The sequence below is a fragment of the Salvelinus fontinalis genome, chromosome 3 (genome assembly GCF_029448725.1).
Source record: "Salvelinus fontinalis isolate EN_2023a chromosome 3, ASM2944872v1, whole genome shotgun sequence".
Classification (NCBI taxonomy): Eukaryota; Metazoa; Chordata; class Actinopteri; order Salmoniformes; family Salmonidae; genus Salvelinus; species Salvelinus fontinalis.
Window position 1 is genome coordinate 3,671,957 of NC_074667.1, and position 13,608 is coordinate 3,685,564.

The window sequence follows — 13,608 nt, forward strand, 5'->3', positions numbered from 1 at the left end:
AGCGAATAAGAAGAGAGAGAAATCGTTTTTTTGCATTTTGTTATTGTTGTGTTTGTTTCGGGCCTGGAGCCCGCTTGTGCAAATGCATTGTTACAAATAAAGATCCCAATTGAATTGCGTTACAATGTGCTGCAGGGAGGCTGAGAGTTAGTTGTGTTTGCTCGCAGGGTACCGGCAGGATAAGTGGGAGGATTTGGTCACAGTGGCAGCTGGAGCCACTGACAACTGCTGCAGATTCTGTAGAGGCAGAGCAGGTAGTGTCTAACACACACATTAGCTCTTTCTCACACACACACACACACACACACACACACACACACACACACACACACACACACACACACACACACACACACACACACACACACACACACACACACACACACACACACACACACACACACACACACACACACACACACACACACACACACACAGAGAGAGAGAGAGAGAGACCCCATTAGCAGTAACAGGCAAACACACTGCTCTCACGGTGGGGCAGAATATGATGCAACCCCAATGTTTAGGGTAGTTCTGACTGCTTGTGTCTGTGTGTGAATTTAACCCAGCAGTCTGTTGACTAGTGTACCTGCCACACTACTGTCTCTTGATTACTACACTGCCTCGACCTCCCTGTGGTTCACTCTCTCCATCACACACACACACACACACACACCACAGGAGCCAGACACTCCCAGTGGTGTTATGTAACATGTCAGACTCAGGATGCACGTTAATGTGTCACACCAGCTGTTAGGATTTGGACAAAAACAAAGAATGATGCCCTGCCTGTGCCCATGCATGCTGAGTGCTGATTACTGAGTGGTACTGTGGTTTTGGGGCATTGTATTAAACCCCATTTCAACAATGATATGCATTTAGGTCTAGAATAAACACAAGTGCAAGCATCTGGCTGGGCTCTCAAATACAATTGCTGTATTTGTTTTAGTAATGATGAACTTTCTCTTTCTTTCTTTCTTTCTTTCTGTCTTTCTTTCTTTCTTCATCTGTAGTCCTTACTTGAGACTTTACTTGCTTTCCAGGGTAACTCAATGAGAACCAAAATCCAACTGGATTTCGGAGATGGCACGGCAGTCTCCTACTCCATCCTGCGCTGGATCGAAGAGGGGATCAGACACATTTATAAGGCTGCTGGATATTCCGTTTCTCGGCCTTGGCAGAAAACACCGTGGGATTTGAGACTACCACCTTGTAACTCCATGTTACGTGTACGTCACCGCTATACATTCATCTATTTGTCAGGGATATTTAATTTCCGCCATCGAGGAATGAAGTACTTCTGGTTTTTGTTTCTACTATACCTGGTAGATAATTGGTCAGTTACTGTTATGTCGGCCATTGATTGGCCAGAGTGGTCGCTCACCTGGTGACCCAGGTCTGAATCAGTCCCTGATTGGAGGGAAAGGATGGAAAACAACAGTGCTGTGGTTCTCATGGATCATAATTGAATATATCTGCCTCATATTCCTCTGTAAATAACCACCTTACTAAATATACAGCAGTGTACACTGGAGCCAGGTATAGGCAAAGTACCAGAATGCTTTGCACATAGTACAGCACATTGATGCTCTCTTGCTCTTTTCCTCTTGTAATCAAATAAAATGTCACATACACGTGTTTAGCAGATGTTATTGCGGGTGTAACGAATTACTTGTGTTTCTAGCTCCAACAATTTCACAACAAAACACAAAATACACGTAAATGAATGGAATTAAGAATATACAAATATTTAGGCGATAATAATGCAAAATATGTCAACTGGTGTTCCATTATTAAAATGGCCAGTGATTTCAGGTCTATGTATATAGGGCAGCAGCTTCTAATGTGCTAGTGATGGCTGTTTAACATTATGATGGCCTTGGGATAGAATCGTTGTTTTTCAGTCTCTCAAATTCAGTCCCACGCCTTCTGGATGATAGCGGGGTGAACAGGCAGTGGCTCGGGTGGTTGTTGTTCTTGATTATCTTTTTGGCCTTCCTGTGACAGTGGGTGCTGTAGGTGTCCTGGAAGGCAAGAGTTTGCCCCCAGTGATGCATTGGGCAGACCGCACCACCCTCTTGAGAGCCCTGTGGTTGCGGGCGGTACAGTTACCGCACCAGGTGGTGAACAGCCCGACAGGATCCTCTCAATTGCGCATCTGTTAAAGTTTGTGAGGGTTTTAGGTGACAAGCCAAATTTCTTCAGCCTCCTGAGGTTGAAGAGGCACTGTTACACCTTCTTCACCACACTGTCTGTGTGGTTGGACCATTTCAGATTGTCAGTGATGTGTACGCCGAGGAACTTGAAGCTTTCCACCTTCTCCACTGCAGTCCCATCGATGTGGATAGGGGTGTTCACGATCAGTTCACGATCAGCTCCTTTGTTTTGTTGACATTGGGTGAGAGGTTATTTTCATGGGACCACACTTCCAGGGTCCTCACCTCCTCCCTGTACTCTGTCTCGTCATTGTTGGTAATCAGGCATACTACTGTTGTGTGAAGAAGCCAGCCAAATGTCAAGTAAATAATGTCAGGGAGGCTTTCATCAATTAGTGAAGGTGCCATTTAAATTTTGTGTCTGGTCAGCACAACACTTTTTTGATGGCATATATGCTGCTGGTGTTTTTTTCTCAATGGTTTGCAACATTTTGAGGTCATTTGCAGGGGAGAGAGAGTGCAGGTGATGCTTTTAGCACGATAACACGACATATTTACAATTTTAATATTTTTTACAACAGACACCGTTTAGGGAGCCTGTCCAAATTACTCACACACACGCACGCGCGAACGCACGCACGCACGCATGCACAGATGCGCACACACACACACACACACACACACACACACACACACACACACACACACACACACACACATACATACACAGCATGCGTTTCAAAGCTAGGATGATAAAGATAATGATAAAGATTAGTCTCAGTTAAAGATGATAAGAGTTAACAGAAGCCCAGGCGGAGAAGTACATGTCAGAGCGCCAAGTCACACCACTGTCGGCCGGAGTTTTACTGTTAAAATACTGTGTTATATCTCTCCTGTCACGTTCTGACCTTAGTTCCTTTTTTATTTCTTTGTGTTAGGTTGGTCAGGGCGTGAGTTGGGGTGGGTAGTCTATGTTCTTTTTTCTATGTTATTGTATTTCTGTGTTTGGCCTAGTATGGTTCTCAATCAGAGGCAGCTGTCGATCATTGTCTCATACTTAGGTAGCCTGTTTTCCCCATTTTGGTTGTGGGTGTGTATTTTCTGTTTTAGTGTGTGTTCACCTTGCAGAACTGTTTCGTTTTCTCCTTGTTGTTATTTTTGTGTAGTGTTCAGTTTCAATTAAATTATGACGAACACTTACCACGCTGCATTTTGGTCCTCTTCTCCTTCACCGAACGAGAATCGTTACATCTCCACTATAGGAAACTTCACCGCTTAGATCACGGTAATGCCACGTACACCCACGTCAACTCCCATTACTGTCTCAGCATGGCAGACCACAGTATTACTCACAATGTATCACGTCATAAACAGGATGACGCCAACTTGTTTTAAGTCGAGAATAAATCTAGTTCTTCAACTAAATTCCATCAAAACTATAAAACTTTATGACAGTTATGATAATTGTTGAGTAAGATTTCATTCACCTTCCCTTTTCAGATAAAGTAGTCTTATTGAAAAGAAGATCCCACACACTACCCCAGTGATGATGTTAAGTGATACTGGCAAGCGCAGTGTGGGAGATCTTGTTTTCTCTAATTCTTCATTTAAGACAGTTGCCACTTCTTTTCTGTAAAAGTAATCTTCGGATGTGCCAGTGCTTTTCATATTTAAACAAAAAAATTATCTAAAAATAATATTTCAATGTGCTAGTGCTTTTCATATTGTGAAGTAGGTAGTCTGAAACAATATCCATGTAATTACAATCATATATGGAATCTGAATCATCCAATACGGAGTCTGAATCATCCAACACTGAATCTGAATCCTTCTCTGTGTTTGTATCAGGTCCTGTGGCAATGTATCATGTCCGTTTGTGGCCATCAAGAACAAGGAAGCAAACCTAACAGCGGTGGTCTGGCCCGTCCACTCTAGGACCCTCACCTATTTCTGGTGACTGGGGAACAGCAGTGAAGTAAACTGGACTCAAAAACACTTGGTGTACAGAGAAGAGGGCCTAGAACCGAGCCCTGTGGGACTCCACTAGTGCGACCACATGGTGCAGACACAGATCCTCTTTTGATGTTGTGTATAGTATACAGTATACTGTATGTGGGGTACCAACTATACAACTTTAGTAGAGGGGAACTGACAGTATTCAAAAGGGGTCTTGCCCTATAATGCCATATAGTGTACATGTACTGCAGTGGTGGCTTGTGTCACTGTAACTAAATCAGAGGAGAGGCTTATTGTCATGGCTGGAACGGAATCAGTGGAACAGCATCGAACACATCAAAGACATGGTTTCCATTCCAGTTCCATTCCACTTCAGCCATTACTATGAGCTGTCCTCCCTTCAGTAGCCTCCACTGATATATATATGGGTTATACATGATGTCAATGGTATTACGTACATGAACCTCTTCTTTGATTGAAGGCGGCTATGATACAGGCAGAGCAGTCTCTGATTTTGTATTTTGTTCAAACATCTTATTAGTGTGTCATAAATTATTTCCATAGCTGTATTGGTTCTAGGTCTAATGGGGAGGATGCTTTTTTTAAGGTTTTACTCATGTCAGAATTTCATCAACTCTAACTACTCAAGTCAGAAGTTATGACTACTCTTAGTGAGAAGTTCAAGGATAAGTTGTTATTATCTGAAATGGGATTATTTCATGTTCCGGGGTTTTAGCTAAAGGTTTTAGGTGAAAGGATTATTACCTGATCAAAGTGTGATCATCCATTTTGTCCATGTTCCTTCTTCCTCCAGCCTGTGATCAGCTTAGACGGGAGCATCTTGTACACCTTCACCAGCGAGGCAATGAACACTGTTACAGTCCAAGTGTCTTCAGCCAACGCCATACTGCAAGACACCAAGGCGATAGAAGTCCAAGGTAAGGATCACTAGTGATCTCCCCGAGTGAAGACAGGATTTGGGGAGAGTCAGCTCCAAGTAAGAGTTAATTCCTTCGTTCTCTCTTTTACTCCCTCTCTCTCATCTCTTTCTATCCACTCAGTCGCTTCTGCATTCGCAATTGGCTGTCATGTTATTCGTTATCACACAGGTGCGAAATGCTCGGATTCTTCACCCCCCCCACGAGGCAGCTTGATGAGCGCTAATAACTTATTTTCAGAAGTCAGAGCGATGAATTGCGTTCTTCGGAATTAGCCTGGAATGAAGGAGATCTTAGCCATTAGTGGCATTGGATGTGCGTAGTATCTGCGGAGGAGGGCTAGCACTGATATGACATTGTTAAGTGTGTTATTCTCCCACTTCGTGTGGAGGTTTAAGCCTATAGCGAGCAACTTGTGGTCTCTCTGTGTCTTCACCAACTCCAACGTGGATTTGACATGAGATGGGACTCAGGTGAGCTACGCTGAGAGCCATTGGAGGGAGCTACTGTGATAGAGGTCAAAGTGAGGCTTTGTGAGGGATAAAGTGCACTTTGTCACCTGAGTGCCTGGGAGCCACATGATATGTTCATGGCAGTATAGTATAGCACCAGCCAATTGAACTGTGTTGAACTGAGGGGCACACTCAGTCATAGAGAGCTAGAGATCTAGCTTGGGCTATTAATTGCTAGCCTCAATAGAGTGTTACAGCACCTCTTTTCAAATAAAACGTTTTGTTATACAACCTTTTAGGCCCTACAATAGATACTTTATATGGTATATGGGTCTCTATTGAGTTTAAGAACACTAGTTCATGTGTCATATGCTCCTCCATATACAGTTTAATCCTCCTTTCATCTCTTTCACCCTTTCTCTAAAAGAAAATCATATTAACTTCTTTGAGCTGCAAGCCCGAAGCTGGGCACAATATGACAACAGCCACTTCAAGTGCAGGGTGCGAAATTCAAAATATATTTTTTTGAAATATTTAACTTTCACACATTAACAAGTCCAATACAGCATATGAAAGATAAACATCTTGTGAATCCAGCCAACATGTCCAATTTTTTAAATGTTTTACTGCGAAAACACCACATATATTTATGTTAGCTCACCACCAAATACAAAAAAGGACAGACATTTTCCACAGCACAGGTAGCATGCACAAAGCCAACCTAACTAACCAAGAATCAACCAAACTAACCAAGAAACAACTTAATCAGATAACAGTCTTATAACACGTTATACAATAAATCTATGTTTTGTTTGAAAAATGTGCATATTTGAGGTATAAATCAGTTTTACATTGCAGCTACCATCACAGCTACCGTCACAAATAGGACTGAAGCAGCCAGAGTAATTACAGACACCAACGTCAAATACCTAAATACTCATCATAAAACATTTCTGAAAAATCGATGGTGTATAGCAAATTAAAGACAAACATCTTGTGAATCCAGCCAATATTTCCGATTTCTTTAAGTGTTTTACAGCGAAAACACAATATAGCATTATATTAGCTTACTACAATAGCCTACCACACTACTGCATTCATTCATCAAGGCAAGTTAGCGATAGCAATAGGCACGTTAGCGATAGCGAATAAACCAGCAAAAGATATATAATTTTTGACTAACCTTGATAAGCTCCATCAGATGACAGTCCTATAACATCAGGTTATACATACACTTATGTTTTGTTCGAAAATGTGCATATTTAGAGCTGAAATCAGTGGTTATACATTGTGCTAACGTAGCATCTTTTTTCCCAGAATGTGCGGATATTTTTATGGCACTCAACTATTCTGACCAAATAACCATACATAAACATTACTAAAAAATACATGTTGTATAGGAAATGATAGATACACTAGTTCTTAATGCAATCGCCGTGTTAGAATTCTAAAAATAACTTCATTACGACATCCAGCTTAGGTATAGCAAGAGAGTACCCAAAATCTGGGCACAAACGACTATTTCACATGTTCGACAGATATATGAAATAGCATCATAAAATGGGTCCTACTTTTGATGATCTTTCATCAGAATGTTGTACAAGGGGTCCTTTGTCAGGAAAAATCGTTGTTTGGATTTAGAATGTCCTCTTCTCCAGTCAATTAGCACGGAAAGGTAGCAAAGTAGCGCAAAGCTCTCCTTCCTGAACAAAGGCACACAACGCAACACGCCTAACGTCCCGAATAAATTTCAATAATCTAATAAAACTATATTGAAAAAACATACTTTACGATGATATTGTCACGTATCAAATAAAATCAAAGCCGGAGATATTAGTCGTCTATAACGACAGCTTATCAGAAGGCAAAACCAGGTCCCTTCACGCGCTCTCCAGAAAACAGGAAACTGGTGACACGTCATACAAAGAGCATTTATTCGACCCCAGATCAAGTTATACACCATTTCTTCTCTCACTGCCTGTCGACATCTAGTGGAAGACGTATGAAGTGCATGTATTCTAATAAATATCAAGGACCTTAGGCAGGCCCTAGAAGAGAGCATCGATTTCAGATTTTCCACTTCCTGTCGGGAAGTTTACTGCAAAATGAGTTCTGTTTTACTCACAGATATAATTCAAATGGTTTTAGAAACTAGAGTGTTTTCTATCCAATAGTAATAATAATATGCATATTGTACGAGCAAGAATTGAGTACGATGCCGTTTGAAATGGGCACCTTTTATCCGGCTACTCAATACTGCCCCTGCAGCCCAAACAGGTTAAGGCCTATTCATCGTTGTACTGCTAGAGTGGACATAGGGTTCATAGCCTAGATATTTTGCAACAACCGCCATACAAAGTGTTATTAAATTTTCTTTCTTCATTTATTTGTATTTTTCTGCGGATCGCATTCAGGTCACCTCCAAGTTCAAACATATTCCATGTCAAGGTAAACAACTCCCCACAATAAAGCCAAGATGAGGAGAAGGGGCATCCACATCGCAATTAAAGTCAGGGTCCATTAAACTGCAGTTTTGCCGTACTACAGTACAGCTCTTTGGCTGACAGTAGTGAGAGTCAGGCAGGGCTGCACTTTTGCTCGTTGGCTGATTCCAACCCACTGCCTAATAGAGGTTTGAATGGGGAGTTCAGTAATAGAGGCTATTTTAAGTTATTTTCAGAAGTCATTCCATCTCTCATGTTCCAGACAGTGACTGGCTGGGGCTAAGAGTTCCATTGGCAAATTCATATAATTTAGTATGTTTTGCGGATGCCACCCCTGGTTTCACCACCACCTGTTAATGCACGTCTCAGTGTGGTGCAAGAGGTTAACATGTCCTCTTTTTTTCCCCAAGAGAGTGCATTTCTTGTGGGCATCCCTTTCTCATTCTTGCCCCCCCCCCCCTTCCTTTCCTGGGTGATGACTGTACTTTACTTCACAGAATAAAATGATAGTTATAGGTGAATCATCATAACATATTTCTAACAACATTGTTGGAAATAATGCACTATGGACGGAGTTATGGAGATAAAATAACCCAATATCGTTCACGATGAATGAAAAACAGAATCCACTTCATGGTGTGTTTATAATAGTAATTGACAACTGTTTCATCTTATATAATTAGGTTTATTAAAGCGACAAGATACAGCCCTGCAGAGGTGGTTTTTCAGCCACATTTGAGCTTGGACAAAATTCCCTCAAACGCTCACTCATCTGTCTGACTCACCTGCTCTCCTCCCTTAACCCATATCAGACTTTTCAATTGACTTTTCCAATGAGTTTGAGGGGCATAAAATGCCAGCGCTACCCAAGTACTCAGAGCCAGAAGGCTTTTTAGACTAATGAGTAATCGCAATTGCATCCTATCCCCTTACCTCTCCCATTCCTTCTTTCCCTCTTTTCCCTCATTGCAAGTCATTCCTTTGCTCTCTATTTGTCCACTACTTTGCTACTCAAATAGGGATTATAAGGCTTGAAAATGTATGTGGTTCATGTGTATGTGACTTGCTGACTACGCCACTCCATTGTCCGCCGATAGCCCTATAAAGAACCCCTAAAAACATTAGTGGCTTTTAAAATGGACACTTATTGCTGGTTGGAACCCGTGCCTCACTGGTAATCTAAAGTGGATGAGGCCGTTATATAGAAAAACATTTAGTAGCAGCTATTTTGAGGTCATGGAAAAATAGTTGTTTGGCAAGATGTACTTTTCCCATCAAGAAATAAATACACTTTCGCGAAAACATGGAGGTTGAGATTGGATTGAAAAAAGGGTAACATTTTATTTGGCACCTAGGGTCATAACACATTATGACACGGTCATAACCATGTCATAGTAGGTCATAACAGCTGAAACAACAAACTCTCATTATATGGTCAGAACATTGTCATGGCACATGTATTTAGACCTGTTGTGACATATTGCATTATTTTATGGCTGGTTATGACATCTACATAAGAGTGTCAAAACCCACAAAACCTACCACACAAAGCGAACCATTGTATTACACCGTAGCCTACTTGTAAACAGTATGTTTATGTTATATTACATTTTCTGGTGTCATGAAGTGCATTTTCTTAATCCAAGTAAAGAGACACAGGATGGTCATAATGCTTAATGACAGTGACATAAACTGTATTTTCTTAGTCCAAGTAAAGTCACACAGGATGGTCATAATGCTTCATGACAGTATGTTTTTTCCATAGGTTATTCAAAATATGACGAAAAAAAGTAATTACAACAACATCGAAGGATTTTACTCTAAATTGTAGTATTTATTCAAATGTGTTTTTTCCCTGCCAAGAAGGTTCCTTTCCCTTGGATGCAGCAGTTGAATATAATAGAGTATGCTACAATGCAGTGACACCACTAAAGAAAGGTAAAAACTCCATACCAAATATACTGTATTATGGAAAACAGCAAACACTTTCACACATTCTCAAATACAGTACAATCCTGTTTTCTAAATGTTTTATTTTCTAAAGCTAGCTCTCAACTACTTATGTAGCTAGCTACATAAATGTTAGCTACCATCTTGTTACAGTAGTGTATGTTTAGCTAAGATTAGCTTCCCTACCACTCAACTATTCATGTAGCTAGCTACCATCTAGTTAGTGTATGTTTAGCTAAGGTTAGCTTCCCTACCACTCAACTATTCATGTTGCTAGCTACCATCTAGTTACTGGATGTTTAGCTAAGGTTAGCTTCCCTACCACTAAATATGGTGGCGTTCAAAACAACTAATTACACCCAATGCATTGTTGAGGCAACAACAGTACATCTGATTCACTCTCTCTATATAGTGCTACTTGTACAAATGAATTATAGGAGAGGCTTGTGTGCTAAATGTAACAAAAACCCATTGACAAAGAACAACAACTAGCTAGCTATGGTTGGCTAGCTAATGTTAGCGGTTAACACGCTAAGTATACATGTACATAATGTTGTGAACAAACAAACTTTGTTTCCAAAATATGGAATTGTTTTGTTGTTGTAAGGGTGATAATAATATAAGCCAGATACGTCTATCACGTACATGACCATATGTCAGTTATACGTTCCAAAGAGGGTGTCCTTCTTCTGCATTCATCCCAGTCATCAGCAACAGAGCATTGGGCTAGGCACATGTTTAACATCAATGTGTACAAATTCAATGGTGGTAAAATTGCCAATTTTAGGAAATGTTATATAACATACTAGGTACAAGTAGAATGGATTGGTTTGCCTTGTGTGGTAGAATTTGTAGGCTTTGACACACTTACATAGATGTCATTACCAGACATAAAATATTTTAACATACAGTACCAGTCAAAAGTTTGGAAACACCTACTCATTCAAGGGTTTTTCTGTATTTTGTATTATTTTCTACATTGTAGTGAAGACATCAAAACTATGAAATGACATATATGGAATCATGTAGTAACCAAAAAAGTGTGAAACAAATCAAAATATATTTTATATTGTAGATCCTTCAAAGTAGCCACCCTTTGCCTTGATGATAGCTTTGCACTGTCTTGACATTCTATCAACCAGCTTCACCTGGAATACTTTTCCAACAGTATTGAAAGAGTTCCCACCCTTATTGAAATCTGGCAAAGTGGCTGGATTAACAAGAAGTTAATCTTTTAACCGACGTATAACACTTATTTCTTCATGTTTTTTATAAATACTATTTCTGTAATTTTAATTTGGCGCTCTGCAATTTCACCGGTTGTTGTCGAGATGGGTCGCTAGCTGCACGCCTGCGCCAGACAGGTTAAATAAAAACAATAAAAATACAAATTTGACCATGAAGGCCTGATTCATGCAGTCTCCTCTGAACAATTGATGTTGAGATGTGTCTGTTACTTGAACTCTGAATTATTTATTTGGGCTGCAATTTCTGAGGCTGGTAACTCTAATGAAATTATTGTCTGCAGCAGAGGTTACTCTGGGTCTTCCTTTCCTGTGGTCGTCCTCATGAGAGACAGTTTCATCATAGCACTTGATGGTTTGTATGATTGCGCTTGAAGAAACGTTCAAAGTTCTTGAAAGTGACTTTACGTCATGTCTTAAAGTAATGTTGAACTGTTGTTTCTCTTTGCTTATTTGAGCTGTTCTTGCCATAACATGAACTTGGTCTTTTACCAAATATGGCTATCTTCTCTATACTGTACCACCGCTACCTTGTCACAAGACAACTGATTGGCTTAAACGCGTTTAGAAGGAAAGAATTTTAACAAATTATCTTTTAACAAGGCACATCTGTTAATTTAAATGCATTCCAGGTGAAGCTGGTTGAGAGAATGCCAAGAGTGTGCAAAGCTGTCATCAAGGCAAAGGGTGGCTACTTTGAAGAATCTCAAACATAAAAACAGTTTTTTGGTTACTACATGATTCCATATTTGTTATTTCATAGTATTGATGTCTTCGCTATTATTCTACAATGTAGGAAAAATAAAAAATTAAGAAAAACCTTTTAATGAGTAGGTGTGTCCAAATCTTTGACATTTTTTTGAATTTTCTTTTGGAAAAGTTTTGTTGTTTCAATTCCTTTATAACAGCCCATATATTTCTGCACATCATTTTATACACATAAAAACTGCATAAAAGCATAAAACACAGCATTTGAATATTACATTTAAATTTGTTAAAAAGTACATGTTGTTAAAATCAATAGAAACAACCATGAATAAAATTATTTTTTCTTGTTAAAAACATCCAACTGTAAAAGCCATTTAAAATGTGTACAAATGATTTAACAAAGGTAAAACATTTTTAAGACATGAAAAACATGTTAAAAAGTCACTGTTAAAAGGCTGTCTTCAGTCCTTTGTACAGGAACGGGGTGAGTACTTATCAAGCTCGCCTCCGCCTGCTCCTCCGAATCAATTATCGTCCCGTCCGTCGGGGCCCAGAGGAGATCCCTCCCCTAGGCGCCGTAGCGCTGTCAGGCCGTGGCCGCCGGGACCTTGGGTGTTGTGGGGGACCCTTCGCCTGGGGTCGAGGCCCCCTTTCTTCTGTACCACCCCAGGGCTTCCATGGCTACCATGGCCGCTGCCTGCGGGGCGGTTTCTACTCGTTTCACTACCAGCAGGTTGCGGGAGGACCACAGTGCATCCTAGACACATGAGGGTAGGCCAGAGCTTGGTATAGGCCTTGTTCCCACCCCATACAGCACGAGCTGGGGCGTAAGGTCCTCCCCTGCTGGCAAACACAGGGAGATCAGGGGGCCTGCTTCCTTCCACAGGTCTCTGGCAGCTCTGCACTCCCAGAGCAAGTGTTTGACTGGTACTGTGTGTCACAACAAGTCTAAATATATATATGTCATGACAGTGTAATGAAAATGTTATGACACGTGATGTAAAATGTTATGACATATTAAGACATGGTTATAACCGCGTCATAACGTATTATAATGCTAGGTGTCAAATAAAGTGTCACCCAAAAATGAAGTTGTATTAATGTTGACTTGTCATCTATTGGTTTGGTGACATATTGTAGCATTGTTTACCTGGAGGTTGTATTGGTTATTACCACATCTTGGTTAAGCCCAAATGTTTTTAATTGTCACCTCCCTCTCCTTTGATTTCAAACATATTAAATATGTATATAATCTAAGGGCAGTAATTTGGACTGTAGACTAAGAATACCATACAAGTATGAATATATTACAACAGTATTGTTCATTGTCAACAGGTGTCAGACTTTCCAGAGGATCAGCTATTGGTTGCAGTGTTTCCAGGTGTGCCAACGGCCGCTGAGCTCTTCCTGTTACCACACAAGAACCAATCAGAGGGCAAGAAACAGAGCGAAGTGGAGCTAGAGCAATCTAGAGTTACATTCGACACTGACATGTTGAGTGTCATTGTAATTCTGTCATTGCATGTATAACAAACTGTTTACAATCCATCACGCCAATTCACACAATAGGATAAATGCATTGTCATGGTTGAAATGACAGACACAGACACATTAATTCTATGCGCCCGAGTCCGACAATTGAACCAAAGTGGTCGGTATCATGACAAGATGCATATTTAATTATGCAGTGTGTGTGAATTGAAAGAGCTGTAAAGGGTGGAAATTGTTTGACTAAATGATGCTTCTTTCATCTCCTTCAA

General features: G+C 40.4%; 1 protein-coding gene across 5 annotated transcripts in view; it reads left to right on the plus strand.

Annotated features, from left to right (window-relative positions):
* The window catches only part of LOC129836180 (VPS10 domain-containing receptor SorCS1-like), a 278,341-nt gene that overhangs the window by 172,461 nt on the left and 92,272 nt on the right, over window positions 1-13,608 (plus strand). For 3 of the 5 annotated variants that reach the window (XM_055902055.1, XM_055902047.1, XM_055902041.1), the window contains 4 exons: window positions 168-254; window positions 1,014-1,229; window positions 4,927-5,050; window positions 13,184-13,229. In XM_055902055.1, coding sequence (XP_055758030.1) covers window positions 168-254; window positions 1,014-1,229; window positions 4,927-5,050; window positions 13,184-13,229 — 473 coding nt within the window. Of the gene's footprint in view, window positions 1-167; window positions 255-1,013; window positions 1,230-4,926; window positions 5,051-13,183; window positions 13,605-13,608 lie in introns of those variants that run through there. The other 2 variants (XM_055902068.1, XM_055902063.1) reach the window with 2 other exon arrangements.